General features: G+C 40.2%; 1 protein-coding gene and 1 long non-coding RNA gene across 2 annotated transcripts in view; one reads left to right on the forward strand and one right to left on the reverse strand.

Annotated features, from left to right (window-relative positions):
* The window catches only part of angpt4 (angiopoietin 4), a 33,775-nt gene extending 31,472 nt beyond the window's left edge, over positions 1 to 2,303 (forward strand). The window contains exon 9 of the mRNA XM_049023819.1: positions 909 to 2,303. Coding sequence (XP_048879776.1) covers positions 909 to 1,069 — 161 coding nt within the window. The 3' untranslated portion in view covers positions 1,070 to 2,303. The remainder of the gene's footprint in view (positions 1 to 908) is intronic.
* A 3,506-nt stretch (positions 2,304 to 5,809) lies between these two features.
* LOC125748067 (uncharacterized) lies at positions 5,810 to 9,784 on the reverse strand. Its single transcript, XR_007399460.1, has 3 exons — positions 9,684 to 9,784; positions 8,325 to 8,422; positions 5,810 to 5,943 (listed from the first exon to the last, which is right to left on the reverse strand). It is a non-coding gene; the product is annotated as an uncharacterized LOC125748067 (long non-coding RNA).
* Positions 9,785 to 16,990: the final 7,206 nt, after the last annotated feature.

Here is a 16,990-nt window from a genome sequence, read left to right on the forward strand (position 1 = left end):
GCCCTGCGTATACTGCATTCCCCTTGCTGACCCGTGAAACGCTTTGAAAATAAAAGCACGACTTACACTCACACTCAGCAGGCGCGAGTGTAGTGAAAAAAACGGAGAGGTTAGTGACGGCGAAGGGTAACTGAATCCCAACACCACCAAAAATAGACCAAGAAGGGACATTGAAACAACTCACATGCTCTACTCGGGACTCCAAGATTCAGGTGCCAAAAATCTGACAGAATTACCACAGATGACGCCTGCTTTTATCTCTATTACTTTGAAGATATTTACATTTATTTAGCAGCCACTCTTATCCAAAGAGACGTACATTTGAAAAGGTGGAGCCAGGCAGTCTCTGGAGCAATTGGGGGTTAAGGGCTTTGCTCAGGGGCCCAACACTAAAATCAGTCTTATGACCATGGGCTTTGAAACAGCAACCTTCCAGTTACAAGCATAGTGTCCTAATACACTGAACCACACCCTCCCCCCCCCAACAGGAAGAGACTCAAGCCAGCCAGAAGTTGAACCTAGAATCTTCTACTCTATAGTAGGATGTGTTATCCATTGCTAAACTGTCCCATATTTCCCATCATGGTAAATCTGACACAAGCCGACTCATTTCAGACAAACCGACTTGTAACTTCAATGGTATTGCTATATATGTCGTAGAACAAAAAAAAAATAATAATCACCAGGAATGCAGCTGATAAAAGTATATAATTTAACTGGGTACAAATTTTCAGCTTTTGCCAAACATGAGTTTCATGTTATTCATTTCCTTTACTAACAACTCAAATGCTTTCCCTAGAATCCCGTCAAGCTCTTTGTCAGACTGTTTTAATTATGACCTAGTGAGAAACACACAAGGGATTTCTGTGCCGAACCTTGTCCATTTAGCTGTCGTGTTCCCCTTTCAGGCTGGTGGTTCGATGCTTGCGGCCTTTCAAACCTCAACGGCATGTACTACACAGTGGGGCACAACATCCGCAAGCTCAACGGCATCAAGTGGCACCACTTCCGAGGCCCTAGCTACTCCCTGCGCTCAACCACCATGATGATCCGCCCGTCAGACTTCTGAGGCGGGCAGCCGATGAACCGCAGGGTGCCTGGAATTTACCGATCTGCTGGTGGAAAACTGAACTGAGGACGGCACCCTGGAGATAGAATACACCACCCCCTCCCCCCAAACAAATCTACAAAAATCCAGTGAGACCATGCCTTAGACTCTCTTTTAACAGGTCTTCAACCGGTAATCAAACTGTGTCTTTGAGGTGAACAAGACATTTCACTCCATAACCAAACAAGGGAAAATCCAGTCAGCGCTTTTCACAGCAATCGAGACGTGTGGACAGTGCTTTGTGAATTGTCTGTAGCCATGGAGATCGGTATAAGCCGGCGTGGCCTGGAGCAGCGATATTTTCTGATGACAACGGTGCTGTGAGACGCTCAGTGCTGGTTGCATGATGATTTCATCCTTTGGCCATGGTTCTGCGGCAATTTTATGGCCCCATAACGCAACCCCCAACCCATCACCGTCCCCTCCACATCAAGCCATGTGTTTTTACAAATAGACTGCATGAGCACTATGTGACAATTTGTTTTTTAAATAAATTTACTTCTTGTACAATATATGCATATCAAGAAAGTTTCCTTTCACATGTTACCGTCGTGTTTTTCTGTGTGACACATTGTAAGTATATGGTGTTTATGTCCAAGTGCGATGATCTGTCAACATATTAGTAATTTATATTCTTTTATTTTTTTAATGCCATGTTGCGACTCAACACACTGCATAAAGTTTTATACTGAATAGTAAAATTATGTAGTAAGGCTTTTTTAAAACAGTCTTTAATTCCAATGTGCGTTATAATTTCAGTTACATAATTTCAGCAGTTTTCAGATTTTTTCTAATATTGCTTATAACTGGACTGCCTGCTCTTGAGTGTGTCAGATTTCAACCTTTCCACTTTGAAGATGATTTTTTTATAATGGTAATTCAGACAATCGTGTATGTTCTTAATTATGGTAATTGTTACTGTGTGATGATGAATCCTCCAAACATGTGAATTTAGGACTGATTAGGTCTGTATTACTTACCTATTCTGGGGAAGACACTATTACATGATAACTTTTATGCACTTTATAATACTGAAACAATAACTTACTATTATATTTGTTATACAATAAAGGATGTCAAATGACCAAGTATGTAACTGATCAGATAACCAGATAAATGCAATCTTATAATGTAAAAGTTCCTTGAGTTGTGTTTTATAGTGTTTTCTAAGAATAAATCTTATGTATTTATGCTATCCTTCTTATTAGAAATGTAGGGTTGAGCTGAAACATGACAGAACAACAGTTGAATATTATTTGGATGCCTGCGGTTGCCTTGTAAGGTCTGAGGAATTAAAGAACAGGAGCCAAAGCATTTTGGAAAGTGATCAAAATAAACCCGGAGGCTGATGCGACGGATGAGACGTGTTGAATGTGCTCAGGGAGTTTCTGATGTTTGCCGTTGACAGCATACGGCACATATGCATGATGTGTTAAATGAGATGAAGGGAATCCGAATCACTTGTTTGTTGTGTTTGGAAAGTAAAACGCACTTCATTGTCAATTAATCAGTGATCTTTAAAATATGGGCAAGAGCACACGCTCAAATCACTGTGTGTAACAACCAAAGTGGAGCTACCTAAAATCGTATTAGGATTTGGGTAGCAGAAGAAGATAATAGCAAAGGAACAAGGCATTAAACGTTTTATTTATTATCTTTAAATGCAACTCAACTGCTCCCAAATATTTTTCTCAAACTCACATGGAATTCTGTAGGGTAAGCCAAGTAAAATACAAGTACAAGAGTCATTCCCTGCTGAAAACATAGTGAAGATCCAGCAGGGTCTCTTCCAGAAAAAAATGCGTACATTTAACAAATTCTTCAAATATTGATATGGCCTTTGATTTAAAGTTAATTATCCTTTGACTCCAGGGCTGGTCTTTGTCGAGTTGACAGTGATTTTCACCAACCGACTAGCCTGTGTAGAGTCGTAATAGTTGTATTTACACGTATCTACTAAAACAATCTTGAGTAACAATGTTTTATGCTCTGTGGCTGCAACGTATAAATATCGCATTTGCCAGCTGGTTCCCAGAAAAAGCACCGCATCTGTTGAAGTATATTCTTTCCCCGTTGTCCATGCTGCAATCATTAGCTTTTAGTAACTTTGACTGAATTTTAAATGTGGTCTTATCATGTACCATTCTGGTCTTAAAACCATAAACCGTGAAGTTATACAATACCGAGCGGTGCCAAAGATCTGCCTAGCAGATCCGCATGCTGCGATAGAGAGGATAACACTCGTATGGAAGTACTTACGTCGATCCTATCGCCCTTGAGCCAATATTGTCCCAGTTTGCTTCCATTTCTGTGCCCCTGAGCAGATAAGTACACCGAGTAGATAGCAGACAGGTAACAAAGGGACCATTGAGGAAGAAGACGTAATTTTGCAGCCTTCAAATTCATTACCGATTCATAAGGCTATCACGTTAAGGAAGGACTTAATTTTCATTATGCTATAAATCAACGTGATTATAAGCAAAATAACTCCGGAATTAAAAAAAATACTAGGTTATTAAGTTTAGTCAAGGAAATGTCATCGTAATAAGGTTGTTTTGATTATCGTGTATAATAATTATTCTTATAACAACCATCCGGAAGACAACATCGTTTAATGCGGCTGTGAGTGACGTAAATCCCATGCTTACTTCACCGAAATAATCACAGAGAGCACACGTACGCATGCCAGGTCAATTTGTCAACCGTTTATGGATTTGGATAATTATGAACTAATCTGAACAGTCATGTGATGTGCCACACTTGTCCAACCTGTGTGTCACTCTCTAGGTTGGAGCAACACACCCACAGTATAAGCAAGCTGGTCAGAATCTCACGGCTGTCAGGCAGGGGACCTAAATTCACACGCCCACTGTCTGGGTCTGGGCTGGTACTGCACACACATCTGTGCTGCAGAATCCCTGGAGCTCATCTCTGTTGGTTAGGTGAAGAAATCACAGCATGATTATAACGCAGCCGGGGAACCTTTCAGGTATCTAGCAGAAAATGTATGGCAGAATATCTAAAGAGGATTTAATATCAAATAAAGAGCAGGAAATACAGCAAAACACTCTGACTATAAAAAAATACATGAAGTTAGTCGGAATGTGAAGTAAAAATCAGGGAGCGCACATAATTCACGCGTAAAACTTTTAGAAGATTCGGTGTACGTTGATAAGGAACTGGAATGCGCGCAAACTCCGAGTACATGACTGGAGGGGAAAAGGGCAGGTTAAAAAAGAATTTATATACTTTCAGGAGTGCCAAAAAATACATTGTGATTTCATAGAAGTGTCATATAAATGAGTAGGAAAAACAAATGGAACAGACGCGTGGACGGCTGACAGAGGGAGAGACGCGAGGACAGACGTTGGACGCGGGGGGACAAAATGCTGAGCTTGATGTGTGTATGCAGCATTAGCATGCGGTGGTGCGGGCAGCCAAGGAGGTTTTGTAACACAAGACGAAGCCATGACCATGCAGACATCTGGCCTAGTGCGCACGCATAACAGTAACTCACGGGAAAGTGATGTATTGTAGCACGATTGCAAGCGGCACACTGGGTTCACTGAGGTAGCCCTACATGTGCGAATGGACCACTGTGACTGGATTGGGCCTTAAAGTCACTGTATAAACGCAGTGTAGTCTTAGTGTTTTGTGTTTTTACAGAATTCGGTTAGACATATTGCAGATCATGTGGGCTGAGTCTCGATCCCAATTGAGAAGAACCTCAGACAAAAAGTCATAAACGGACACGCGCAGAATCTTTTGCATTATTTATTATTTTTTTAACGATTAATGTTAGATACAATGTTTGTTATGGCCATAGTTGGCTTGTACCTAAATACAGTTTTCAGCGAGACGGCCGGCAGCTCCAGGGTTGCAGATCAGAATTCGAGTCCATTTCTGAATGAGGAACTTGCACGTCCTCTTGCTGGATTTTACACACACATTCCTCCCACACATGTAAGACATGCACTTCAGGTGACCTGGGCATTGGAGGTCAGCACTGGAACTGTGTCTTATATCTGTCTAAACGAGATAAATGCTTGTTCAAACCTTAATGAGATAAATGCTTATTCATAAGTTATCAAGTTGAATAAACAATCATATTAAATAACCTATTGCCAGTGAATGAACACTGAATACGAACGTGAGAGATTACCCTCCCCCCAATACACACACAATTTAATCTGTAATATATATTTTTTTTGCTGGTGGTTGGCTACCAGCACTTCTTCTTCAAGATCCAGGGGGGGGTGGGTTAGAATTGTTTTTTAGAATTTAGTGATCAGTTGTCATTGTTGACACACCACAAGTAAATGTGTCCTCTGCATTTAACCCATATGTGACATAGCAGGGGGCAGCTAAATCAGCACTCAGGGAGCAGTGCCTTGCTCAGGGTACCTCAGTGGTGTCTTGCTGGTTGGGGATTTGAACCTGTAATCTTTCATTTACAAGTGTGTTTCCCTAACCATTAAGCCACCACTGCCCCTCCAGTTGCAATTATCAACAGGTGGGGCTGCAAACCCCAGGTATACCTCCCTGAATTTACCAGAACTGGGATTGTGACATGAGTTTCGTCCTGCCCTTCTGGAAGAGAATGGAATTCAGACAGTCCAGTAGCATGCAGCTGGATCCAGTCCAGTGGCTAGTGGCCATCCAAATCCAGAGATGAACATAGCTGGTTAACATGTTACTTACTGTAAAGTTTGCTCTGCTGTTACGCTGGGAGGGGGTTACTGTGGGTTTTTGGCTATCAGGCCTGCCAAGTGAACAGGAGATCCTGGATTCAAATCACAGCCATGGCTTGTGTATTTGCTATCTGAATCAATGTACTGCAGGGGAAGCAAAGCATTATTTCAAAACACTGGAGTTGGAAACAAACAATAAAATACTAAAAGAAGTAGTCCATGCTTAATAATACAGTCTTAAAGATACTACAGGGTAGTAAAATGAATGAAAAATCAAATCCAACGCTTTTAGATTCATAATAGGTTTGCAAAATCTCTCTCAGAGATTCCAGGGTCTTTCGTTGATTATTTACAAGATCAGAGGGAAACCATCACCCCCCCCCAACAATAATGATCATTTAGAAGTATTAAATGCTAAGGAAACGAAAATCCCAATCATTTTGTTTTATGTCGCCCCCTGGTGATAGATACAACTCAACACCTCACATAAATCCTGAAATACATTTAGATCTGAAGAATCCTAATCATGTTTAATACAGTTTTCACTGATAATGACACTGCATTTATAGTTGCCATTGATAAAAAAAAAGAGAACTGTCAGCGTTAATTGAATGTCGATTATTGTTTTTTTTACGTAGTGTCACTTACAAAGAAAAACACATAAATAAAAAACCACAAAAGAAAAACGTACATAAAAGTAAAATGTACATAACAGTAAAATGTACATAACAGTAAAATATATCCTTGCACAATTGCCAGCTAAATTAATAAGATAATCTTTTCCAAAAGTGTCATTATGTCATGTGACAGAAGAGGCAAGGGGATATATTCTTGGCCTTGTTAAAAAAAATATATATATCTGGAGAAAAATGTCCAAAAAATATTGTCTGTCACGTGGGATACAGCAATCTTTCTCTGACCTCGATTTCTCCCCCCCCCCCACCCACCCCCTCAGGTCTATTTTGGTTTCCTCTAGAGGAAACGGAATCTAGGCTGTCATGCCTGTCTCCATTAGCATTCGAAGCAGGCCTCGCTTAATGTTTTCGCTGCTTACATCTTCATCTAAAACCTCCCTGGCTATTTCCAAAATGCTTGTCTTAAGATGCACGTCTTTTACCGAAGAGTGTACCATATACGAATAGGCCAAGTGCCATATAGTGCAGTCAATAAATATATGAGGGCAGTATTTTCACATACTACTAGCTCATGAAGTGACACACAGAAGGTCAACAGGTGGGACTGAATGGAACAAACTAGAAAATCTACAAATTAGAATCTAAGAAAGTGTGTATTTTGTCACGCCAATGTCTTCTCCAGAACTGTAAACATCTGACAAAGTATTTGACCTCTGTTAAATTTAAAAATCCAATATCAATTAAGGAATACTGCCTCTCCCCTCTGCCTGTATTCTGGAGTTGATTAGTGTAAAAGTACCATTTTTGAAAGGTATCAATTTAAAACCCCATCAACATTGTTCGGTTTTACTAAATAATCATCACAATTATCTAGGGGCAGCTGAGGTAAAAACAAAAAAAACCACCGTGGGCAAATTCACGTATATTTCCCTGTTCTGAGAAGTCGTGACTTAGATGTGAGAGGGTGTCTCTGAAATTAACACTGACAGTCAAGCTACAGCTGTCAATCTAATGTCCAAAGACTGACCGACAGGAAGATCAGGAGGCTGAGCTAAAAAGTCCAGAACCTTCTCTTCAGTACGCTGGCAGGTCTTCTGACTCCAAACCACTGTGTCACAAAGTTAGAATGCCAACTAATAGGCCACGTCTCACCTGTTCTGGTGACGCGTTTCATTTAAGGCAGAAGCGTGCTGGCTTCTTTTAGGGACTGGGTCCAATCTCATACGAAATCCATTTTTAATCTCCTGCTCACTTCACAGAATCGATTTTCGGGGGAAAATTTTAATTAGCCACCACGATTAAACACTGACCGAAGGCAACTTTCTGATTCTCTCATTCTGGATATGGCTGTTAATAAAGTATAACATCTTTTTCATGAGCATTAATTTGAGCAATGCATTTTACGTGGGAAACAATGGCAAAACAAACAAATTTTCTATAACAAAGAACATATAAAAAAAAACAACAATGGGGTTATTGCTGCGGCCATAATGACTCATAAATTTGGAGCTTTTTCTAGCATCTCTGTGCTGTATAAAAGCTCCTGGAAATTTGTCTGGAAATCCAAACTATGAAAAACTGACAGCTGCTTTGTCACTTAAAGTCAGTGCACAAAAGCAGTTATATACTCCTCTATTATTATATATATGCTTTCTATATTGGCCCCCTGACACAAGCTGTACTTTTTACATATTTTTAGTTTTCTTTTTTTTTCGCAAACTAAAACCCACTGAAGAGAGTTTCATTTACCAAACTCACATTTGGTACACTACAAACAAGAAATCTTAATAGTTATTTTCAGACGCAACATTCATTTACTTGGTTTTGTGTGACTATGTTTTTCATTTCATAACAAACATAACTGTCTTAATCCATAAACAAACAGCTCACCTTATCAAAAGTAACCAACTTCTTTCACATCGGGAACGAGGAAAGGCTCGGCTGTCAGCATGTTTAGTTATCCAGTCGGTTTATTCTCTGCAAGTGAACTACAAGTGAACCATCAGTCATGCAAGCCCATGCTATGTGAATGCAAAGGGAACAGACATCCACTGTGTCAACTATCAACTTTCACCCTTTACACGTCATTTACTTCAACTTCCTCTCCACTAATGTTTGTCCACCTGTTTTTTATATACCACATATAGTGTATTATTATTAAAGTATTTCTGTTATATTTAACAGATGGTTTTGTCCAAAGCCAAGTACAAGACAAACATATAAGCATACTCCAGACATTATTAAACACACCTGCCATTTTTTTTATTAAAGGCTTACGTTTTGTGTATATATATATATATATATTTATGTTTTGTATTTTTAATAGATTCCCTCAATGCCATTACTGCTATTCAAACATCTTTGCTTAAACGATATTCAATTACATAAATGTTATTACTAAAACGCAAGACACATGAGCACATTTAAAGAGTGAGAAATTGCCTTTGGTGTAACTTATCGCGACACTAGTCTAGCTACTCAGTTAAGATAAGTAAAAAGGAGCACTTTAAACATCGGGGAACCGTAATACAGCAATCCAGCAATTAGGTCCCATATATATTGTTCCACTAATTAGCCCTTCCAGTCTGACAGTCTGTTTCATTAAAGTTTAATAATAAATGAAAGAGACCTCGAAGCCAATACCATCTCAGCCTTGAAAAGCTATAACCTTTCTGTTTCCCGTAATGTAGAAATCCCACTTCTTAATGAAACGTATTAACTAAACGCTTAATGTTTTAAACACTTAAAACGTACTTTGCAATTTAACTGCAACTGGCAGTGTTTCTTTTCCTATATATATATATATACGTTGTAAATTTTTCGACACTCACAGCTGTAGATTAATACGGCCCCTAAGAGTTGTAAAAGCAGCCCTTGAAGCCACACGGGATGTTTTCAGTTCCACATGCCTACTTTATGATGAATTTGCGAACATGAAACTGTATTTTTGCATTACATATGATATTGTTTATTTGATGTGGCAATCTTATGTTAATGGCAACTGGATCTGCTTTCTGCATTTAAATATAGTTCACATTCTCTCTCTCTCTCTCTCTCTCTCTCTCCTGATTCGGGGCCTGGTTCCAGACCGCTGTCCCAGCACCATAAAGCTAATATATGGGAGATATGGCTGGGGACACTCACATAAATCTGCAGCCACCCGATGGCTTTTCCCTCGTGGTGACACACATGGCGCTCACCCAGTATTTGGGGCCTTAAAGGATCCACGTCTTTAAAACATGCACTTACTGTATGAATATAAAACATGCTGTCTGGCTGAGATCCTTTATCGATTGCACATGTAGTGCAGCTTTGAGGGTTATCCCTCAGTGTTTGTCAGTGTTCCCTAGTTCCCGTTTCTGTCATTTATTCCACCTGGTGTCCTGTGCCTTAAATGATTAATTGATTGGATTGTCTTCACCTGTTCCTCGTTGCCCCTAGTTCTGTATAGCCACACTTGCCCCTTGTTAATTGTTGCACTCGTTATATTTAAGTGCCTGCCTCTGTCCTGCTTCTCAATCTGTCATTGCCTAAGTACTGTGGTTAACGCTGCTGGTTTCTACTAGTTCTGTTCCTGGCGTGGTCTGGTTCCCTCATGTGTTTTGTTTTTGTTTAACAAACCCCCTTTTGCTACAGAGTAGCAAGTGGATCATAATATTCTTTATGCCTGCCCCATGCCCCGCTGAAACAACCAGTATTGCTGGAGATAGAATTGCCTGTGTAATGAAACACTCAGAACCTGGATCCACCGATGTGACACGATGGAAGTCTCAGCAGACAGTGTGAGGAGTTCACAGACCTGCGTGGAGATCATGATCTCCATGCCACCATTCATTCATTCTGCCAAAATATAATGAGGCCTATAGTAGACTTCATGTCATACGATCGTACTGTAATAGCCGCTCATATTTCTCTCTTAATATCCTTCCCACAATTCAAAGACACAGCAAGGAACTTTTGCAAAGATATCTCAGAAGGTGATATATTTTGGGGTGTTATTACCTGCTCGCATCAGTCAGTCACAATTTCGTTTCATGTAAAACATGAAAAAAAAATTAGGGATTCTTTTCGCTACGATGGCAGCGTTGGAGAAAACGCATGATTTCATACCATTACAGACGGACAACGAAAGGCGTCGATACTATTTCCGGGGCTAGCGACTCATGAGCCCGTCTTGAGCAGGTGTCCTCGCCATGTGACAAAAAAAAAAAAAAGATTCAGTGACGCCGAAGGAGTCATTACGTGAGTCACCGCAACTGAGTCACAGCGAAAGGTGGTTATTTCGAGAGCTGTGAATTACACGCCACAGCAGCCTCCGGCAACATTACCTCCAGGGGCCTCGGTGACACACAGGCATGACATCTCTGTCGTATTGACAGCCAAGCGATGGCAGAGATTAATCCCCCCCCCCATCCATACCCCCGCTCACACACAATGATCCACTTGATGAGCCTCCTAGGAGAATCTGCTTTCATTCATGGGAGAAATACAGTTTTTTTCCCCCCTACATTATGTAACCACCATTAAATAAAATGTTTTCGATTAATAATGAAGTTCTACAGTCGTTTCGGTGACATTCATGCGAGTTTTTCAGTTCCCTCGTGAATCTTTAAAAAATTAATCAGCGCTAACGATGCTGATTAGCCCGAATTGAGCTGTTGATTAAATAAATTGTCGAGTTCAAATCTTATTAAATGAAATAGGTTTGAGGTCTTGCCTTTTTTCCACTTCACTCTGTTCTAACGAATTTTCTGCCTGAAAAAACGGAAAAATACCATGAAAATAAAGGCACAGAAAATCAAAATATAATACACCCAATCAACTAATTATTAATCAGTCAAACATTACTTATTTCCATCCTATCTCTGGTGTACCTCAGCCAATCTGCCCACTGCTATCTGAGATAAACCACCCTTTGACTAGACTGGGATAAGAAGTTGGATGGATGAATGATTCATATCTTATGTTTAATTGGAATTAGTGGGTTTGTACTGATAGGTTGTATTGTTTTATTTATGATACAAACAAAACAGAATAAATTAATTTTGAGTGTTTATGTATCCTGTTATTTGAAATAAGAACAATTGAAACATAATGAATATTATACAACATCTACAATCAACTTCCATCCATCCCATCCTTTTTCTGTAACTGCTTATTATTCAGGGTCACAGGGGTATGGAGCCCATGTGCGCAAGGCAGAAAACAACCCAGGAAAGGGCATGTTCACCCACCACTATGGGCAATTTGATGGTTCCAATTAGCCTCAGCATGTTTTTAGACTGTGGGGGGAAACCAGAGAAAACCCTCTGACAACACAGAGAGATCATGTGATCAACACACACAGAACCCGGGCCTCGGAGTGCTAACCACTGCGCCACCATGCCACCCCTACAACCAACAAATTCACCTGAATCCTGTGATTAGTAATTTGCCAGGATCAATCTCTGTCTTGTCCTGCCCCGTCTGTCAGCAGGTGTCACTGGCCAACCCATCCTCTTCTGTGTCCCCGGAGGAAACCCCACAACGACATGAGGAGAACATGCAAACTCCGCACACATGTGACCCAGGCGGAGACTCAAACCCGGGTCCCAGAGGTGTGAGGCGACAGGCTAACCACTGCACCACCATGTCGCCCCCCCTTTGTTGGTCATTGTACTTCAATTACCAATAGGTGTTGTGTGTGCCATAGATGTGTTTCCTCACATTTGGTCCTAGCACTAGTTAGTTATTGTTTTACCTACTAGCCCAGGGGTCTCCAACTCCAGTCCAGGAGAGCTGCTATCCAGTAGGTTTTCTATCCTACCTGGCTTCTGAGGAGCCACACTTGCTGCTGGTATTTACCTGAGAACTGTTGTGGTTCATCAGAAGCCAAGTAGGATAGAAAACCTACTGGGTAGTAGCTCTCCAGGACCGGAGTTGGAGACCCTTGTACTAGCCTTTGTTTTGACCCTTCATTGTTCGTTTTGTTCTTACTATCTTTGTCATCCAGTCTCAATAACATCCACTGTTGTCCACAAGTCACTCTGTAGATGGTTCCTGAACTTGCCACGTGACATTATAAATCTAGTCTAGCTTTACTTCATGTATTTGGCCAATGGTAGGAAATGCAGAAGGACCTCCAAGCTCTGGACTGACCCAGGGCAGTGATAATCCAAACCAACAACCCTGGAGGTTTGAGGTCACATTACGACTGGCCGATCTACCTCAACGGGCCCCCGGAGACAGCTGCATGGCTGATCGTTTGTAATAAATTCAGTAACCTTTCATAAGAACCTGCACAGGATCTGACACTGCATCGTGAATCTCTCTTTGTCTCTTGCATTTTCTTACGTGCTACTTTTCAATGTTTTAATATAATGCCTGTGTGTCTGTTTAATCAGCCAGCCTATGTGATTTTCAGCGCATCAGCACATACAGGCATCCTGCTCCACGCCTGTCAGCTGTGCTTGATGCTGCATGATCTTTACATAAATTGAGTCGCTTCATCCTGTTTAAGGCTCACACTGAAATATGTCACATGCCTCCAGAAAATAAAAAAAGTAGGTTGCTGGATAACATGTCAGAAAAATTACAGCTCTATCATGCTACCAGAAAGGAACTTGATGTGTAGCAAACAACAAGGTAAAAAAAAATAAAAGATATAGACAGTGTTTACACACATTACAAAATAGTTTACTGAGTTAATTGGGTTTTTAATTGAGCCTTGTCATAGTTATAAATGGTATGTGAAAATCTGGATATACTTAAAAGGAGAAAGTTCTATTTGTGAAATGAAGGACGAAGTCACAGAAATGGAAACGGAGCTGCTAATTTACAATGTGTGTTAAAGTCAGATCGGTTATCCTATGTTTTCATGTGATACGTCGTCCCCTTTTTCAGGTTTTTTTTGTACTCGGTAGCAATATACAAGATAACTTGCCGGAGTATGGATGGATGGATGGACGTTTTTGAGGTCAAACAGGAAGAACACATGCTCATGTAGACACAGAGTTATCAAATAAGAAAAAACTATCCCCATTCATTGGATATATACTGTATGTGGGACACACTGAGAAGCTTGCAGAATATCTGGCGTGTTGAGAAATGGAAATTGCACATTTCACTTGGAAATGTCTGTCGAGTTTGAGCCGAAAAAAGCTTCAGAACTGTAAGACTATATAGTTACCTTAGAGTATTAGGGTATCATTTTTCTATAAATATTTCGTAACAAGGTTATGAAATAAACCTGTACTTGTCTTAAGAGTGGGCATGTTGCTGTGTCAGTTATATTGGATAAAACAGATCTGTTACTAGGCTGAAAGGAGGAAAAAAAAAACAGTAATTATATGTATAACCGTACAGGTACATTTACTGATAAGTAGTTTCTGGTCAAGTATTTTAACATTTAAGGTACAGTTCTGCCTTTGCGCATAAAGTTTTAATGATTGAATTTTAAACTGCACTTTATAAAGTGAAAGTGTCTCTTTCTGTGCCTGGAAAAAGTAATGGAGGTATTCGGAGAAACTGTCATCTGAAAAACTCCATAGTGCCTCCTCCAGGGGAGATTTCAGACAAGGGGCAGAGTGCACGAGTGGAACAGCAGCAGCGAATAGAGTAGCTTGACCTGCCACGGCCAGCTGGGGGTGTTCTCTGTTTGTTCCTCCTTCTGCCGTAGCTATTTTCGGTATTGTGCAGAAAATAGGCACATTCTACACAGCACGGTTTGTTTTATTGGCTCTGGTTTATTCTCTGAGTCTTGTCAATTATTTGCGATGTCCCACCCTGAAGGATGTTACACAGGGGTGCTGGGCGCACTCATGATCTTGTTAAATGGGAGTAAAAATAGGTGTTTGCATGCTGCATAGTAGTTCCTCTGAGAAACGGAGAGGTGAATAACTTTAGTGGATTTTCGGTTTTTGATTTAGCAGACGCTTTTCGTTCAAAGCAACGCAAAAATGATCACCGGAGAGCTGGTTCAGCTTCCATGGAGCAAGAGAGGGCCCAACAGAGATATGGGTTCTCTGTTGGCCACGGGATCTGAACCCCACAACCTTCCAGACACAGGCACAGAAGACACTCACTTCTCCAGCTGGGGCTGGACAGTTTTCTTGTTTGTGTCACTCATTTCAACAGATTTGTACTTTCATGTAGTGGTGTTGTGGGGGAAAGTGTCCTCTGTGATTGTTTTTGGTGTTAAAAGGGTTAGTAGCCAAATTTCACAGCAGGAATTTCATTGGAGGGGCAATAGTGAACCAAGCAGTGAACCACAGAGCACAGAACCAAAACGAGGAGCCTATAATGAGAATTAGGAGCCAATGGAGACAAGAAAAATAGGAGTGGAACCATAAAAATTTCAGCAAGACCCCAGAATAAAATCACCCAGCACATTCCGCACATAGTTCCACCGTTAAGTCATATCTATTCACTGTCACCGAATTTGTCACAGGCCGAGAAACAGCATCATTACATCACAGTGTCACATAAACATGTACCTAACCATCCATATATATTCATATGAACACCCTCAAAGCTCTCTCAGTGCCCCAGGACACAAGCAAGTGTGTTTGAATGACAGCTCAGTGGGATGTTTCACAACATTTATTTTAAGAATTCTACCTCATGACAAAGGCACCAGCAAGAAAAGGTAACTGTTACTAGATGCTTCTGCTGAGTTTCCAGCTAGAGTCATACGCCTATTCAAGTTCCAACATGCTATTCATACTAAACAATCAGTTTTAAGTCACCACAACATAACAGTTATAACAAAGAGTAACAAAATAACCACTTAAGAAAAGGTGAATATGAAATTCAGAAATATGAAAGAATATAACCGATTTAGAGGATATGTAATCTTCAAGTGCTTCATTATATCAGATATTATAAAGGAGTTCAGTGACAAACTGTTTTGATTCATATTCCATTCATGTTCATCCCAACTCATAACAGACATTCATGATTTCTAATTTAAAACTGATTTCACTGTAAGCATGGGTTGTTTCCATAATTATATCTCAGTGTTTATGCTCAGTGATTATGTGGCAGGGTGAGTAAGCTTTCTGTTTTAGAACGGAAGAAAAATGCACATATGTGCCTGGGATTAGTGTCGTCAGCGAGCTCTGAGGGTTAAAGGTTTATATTATTATTATCATCATCATCATCATCATCATCCAGGGAGTCATTTACAGAACCATAAATACTGTAAAACATTACATTTACGTTTCATATAAAACATAAATCATTTTGCTTCATTAGATTCATATTCAATCTTAACGACTCATTATTAATCATTATTGGATATTTAGATTTTACCAGTCTTCATCTGTCCAAAAAAGTTGGTTTGAACAAAGCTGATTTATTCTTGGGTGCGTGTGACTTATCAGCTGTTAAAGGCGCAGAGGCGCACCAGTGGCCAAAATTGCGGAAACACTTCCCGTTTTGAGAGATTGCAGAACTTTATTCAGCTGCTGCACCGGTGACTTATTTAACCGTCCAATGTATGGTATCTGTAATATTATTTGATTGTTCATAAACATTACCACCATTACTCGTACAGTATTTTTAAAGCGAAATGCCAAAAAATGCTTGGTGTTTCCACAATATTGGCCACTAGTGGATGTTCATTATCTGAAAAACAACCGTTTTACACATTGTTACATCGTCATTATTACACTTCTTTATTTTATTGTATAAGTTTAATAAGCTTAAAGAGGGAGGAAAAAAAACATATTCTGATGAATACATTATTCAATCATGCATGGTGAGCCGGAGAGTCATCCAGCGTGCTGTCCCGGTGTTACACTGTCATACTGTTCCGATTGAATTCTCAGCCCTTTACCCGTGATGCTATAGATACCCGTGTGAGCTAAATATCTCACACTTCATATTTCATACAGAAACTGCTTCAGAGTTACGGAAGATTCCAGAAACAAGTAGAGCTTACTTCTTGAGTAGCAGAAGCTCTTACTCCATTGTTTTTTATATAATAGCCAAGTAGCTGTCCGTCTCAGTGCCTGTCATAAACAAAACAGAATACTCATGCAGTAATAATGCATTACTGAATGGAAACAAGCTACAATAATAAAGTCGTCTATTGCGTGTATGCGGGGCATGTAAATAAAGCAAAGCGCATGCCTGTCCGCCTGAAATAACCCTGAGGTGACCCAGCTGACCGTTTTGGACCAGGCTTCTGAGTTAGCCAACAGTACCAGCCGTTCACGCTGCCGCATTCTCGCCCCAAAATAGAACCGGATTCAGGGTAACGCGGCTACGCGAGCGGCTAACGCATATCCTGAAAGAGCGTTCGGGTATCATACACGGATACATAGGCTATAGCCACACAGAATTATATCATTATATAATTACATGTATATAGACACACACACAAACCTGTACATCTATGCATATATAGTTTTTGAAGCTTTAGTTTAATTTGTAAGAAAAGGTGTTTTGGGAAATTTTTCACCACTACAATAAAAGCTTGTGCTTTATTAACATTATCCTTTATAGTTTTTTTTTTTTTTTAAGATTTCAGACCACCCTTAAAAAGAATGTCCCTAAAACTGCAACTGCATGCT

This window comes from Brienomyrus brachyistius, chromosome 8 (genome assembly GCF_023856365.1).
Source record: "Brienomyrus brachyistius isolate T26 chromosome 8, BBRACH_0.4, whole genome shotgun sequence".
NCBI lineage: Eukaryota > Metazoa > Chordata > Actinopteri > Osteoglossiformes > Mormyridae > Brienomyrus > Brienomyrus brachyistius.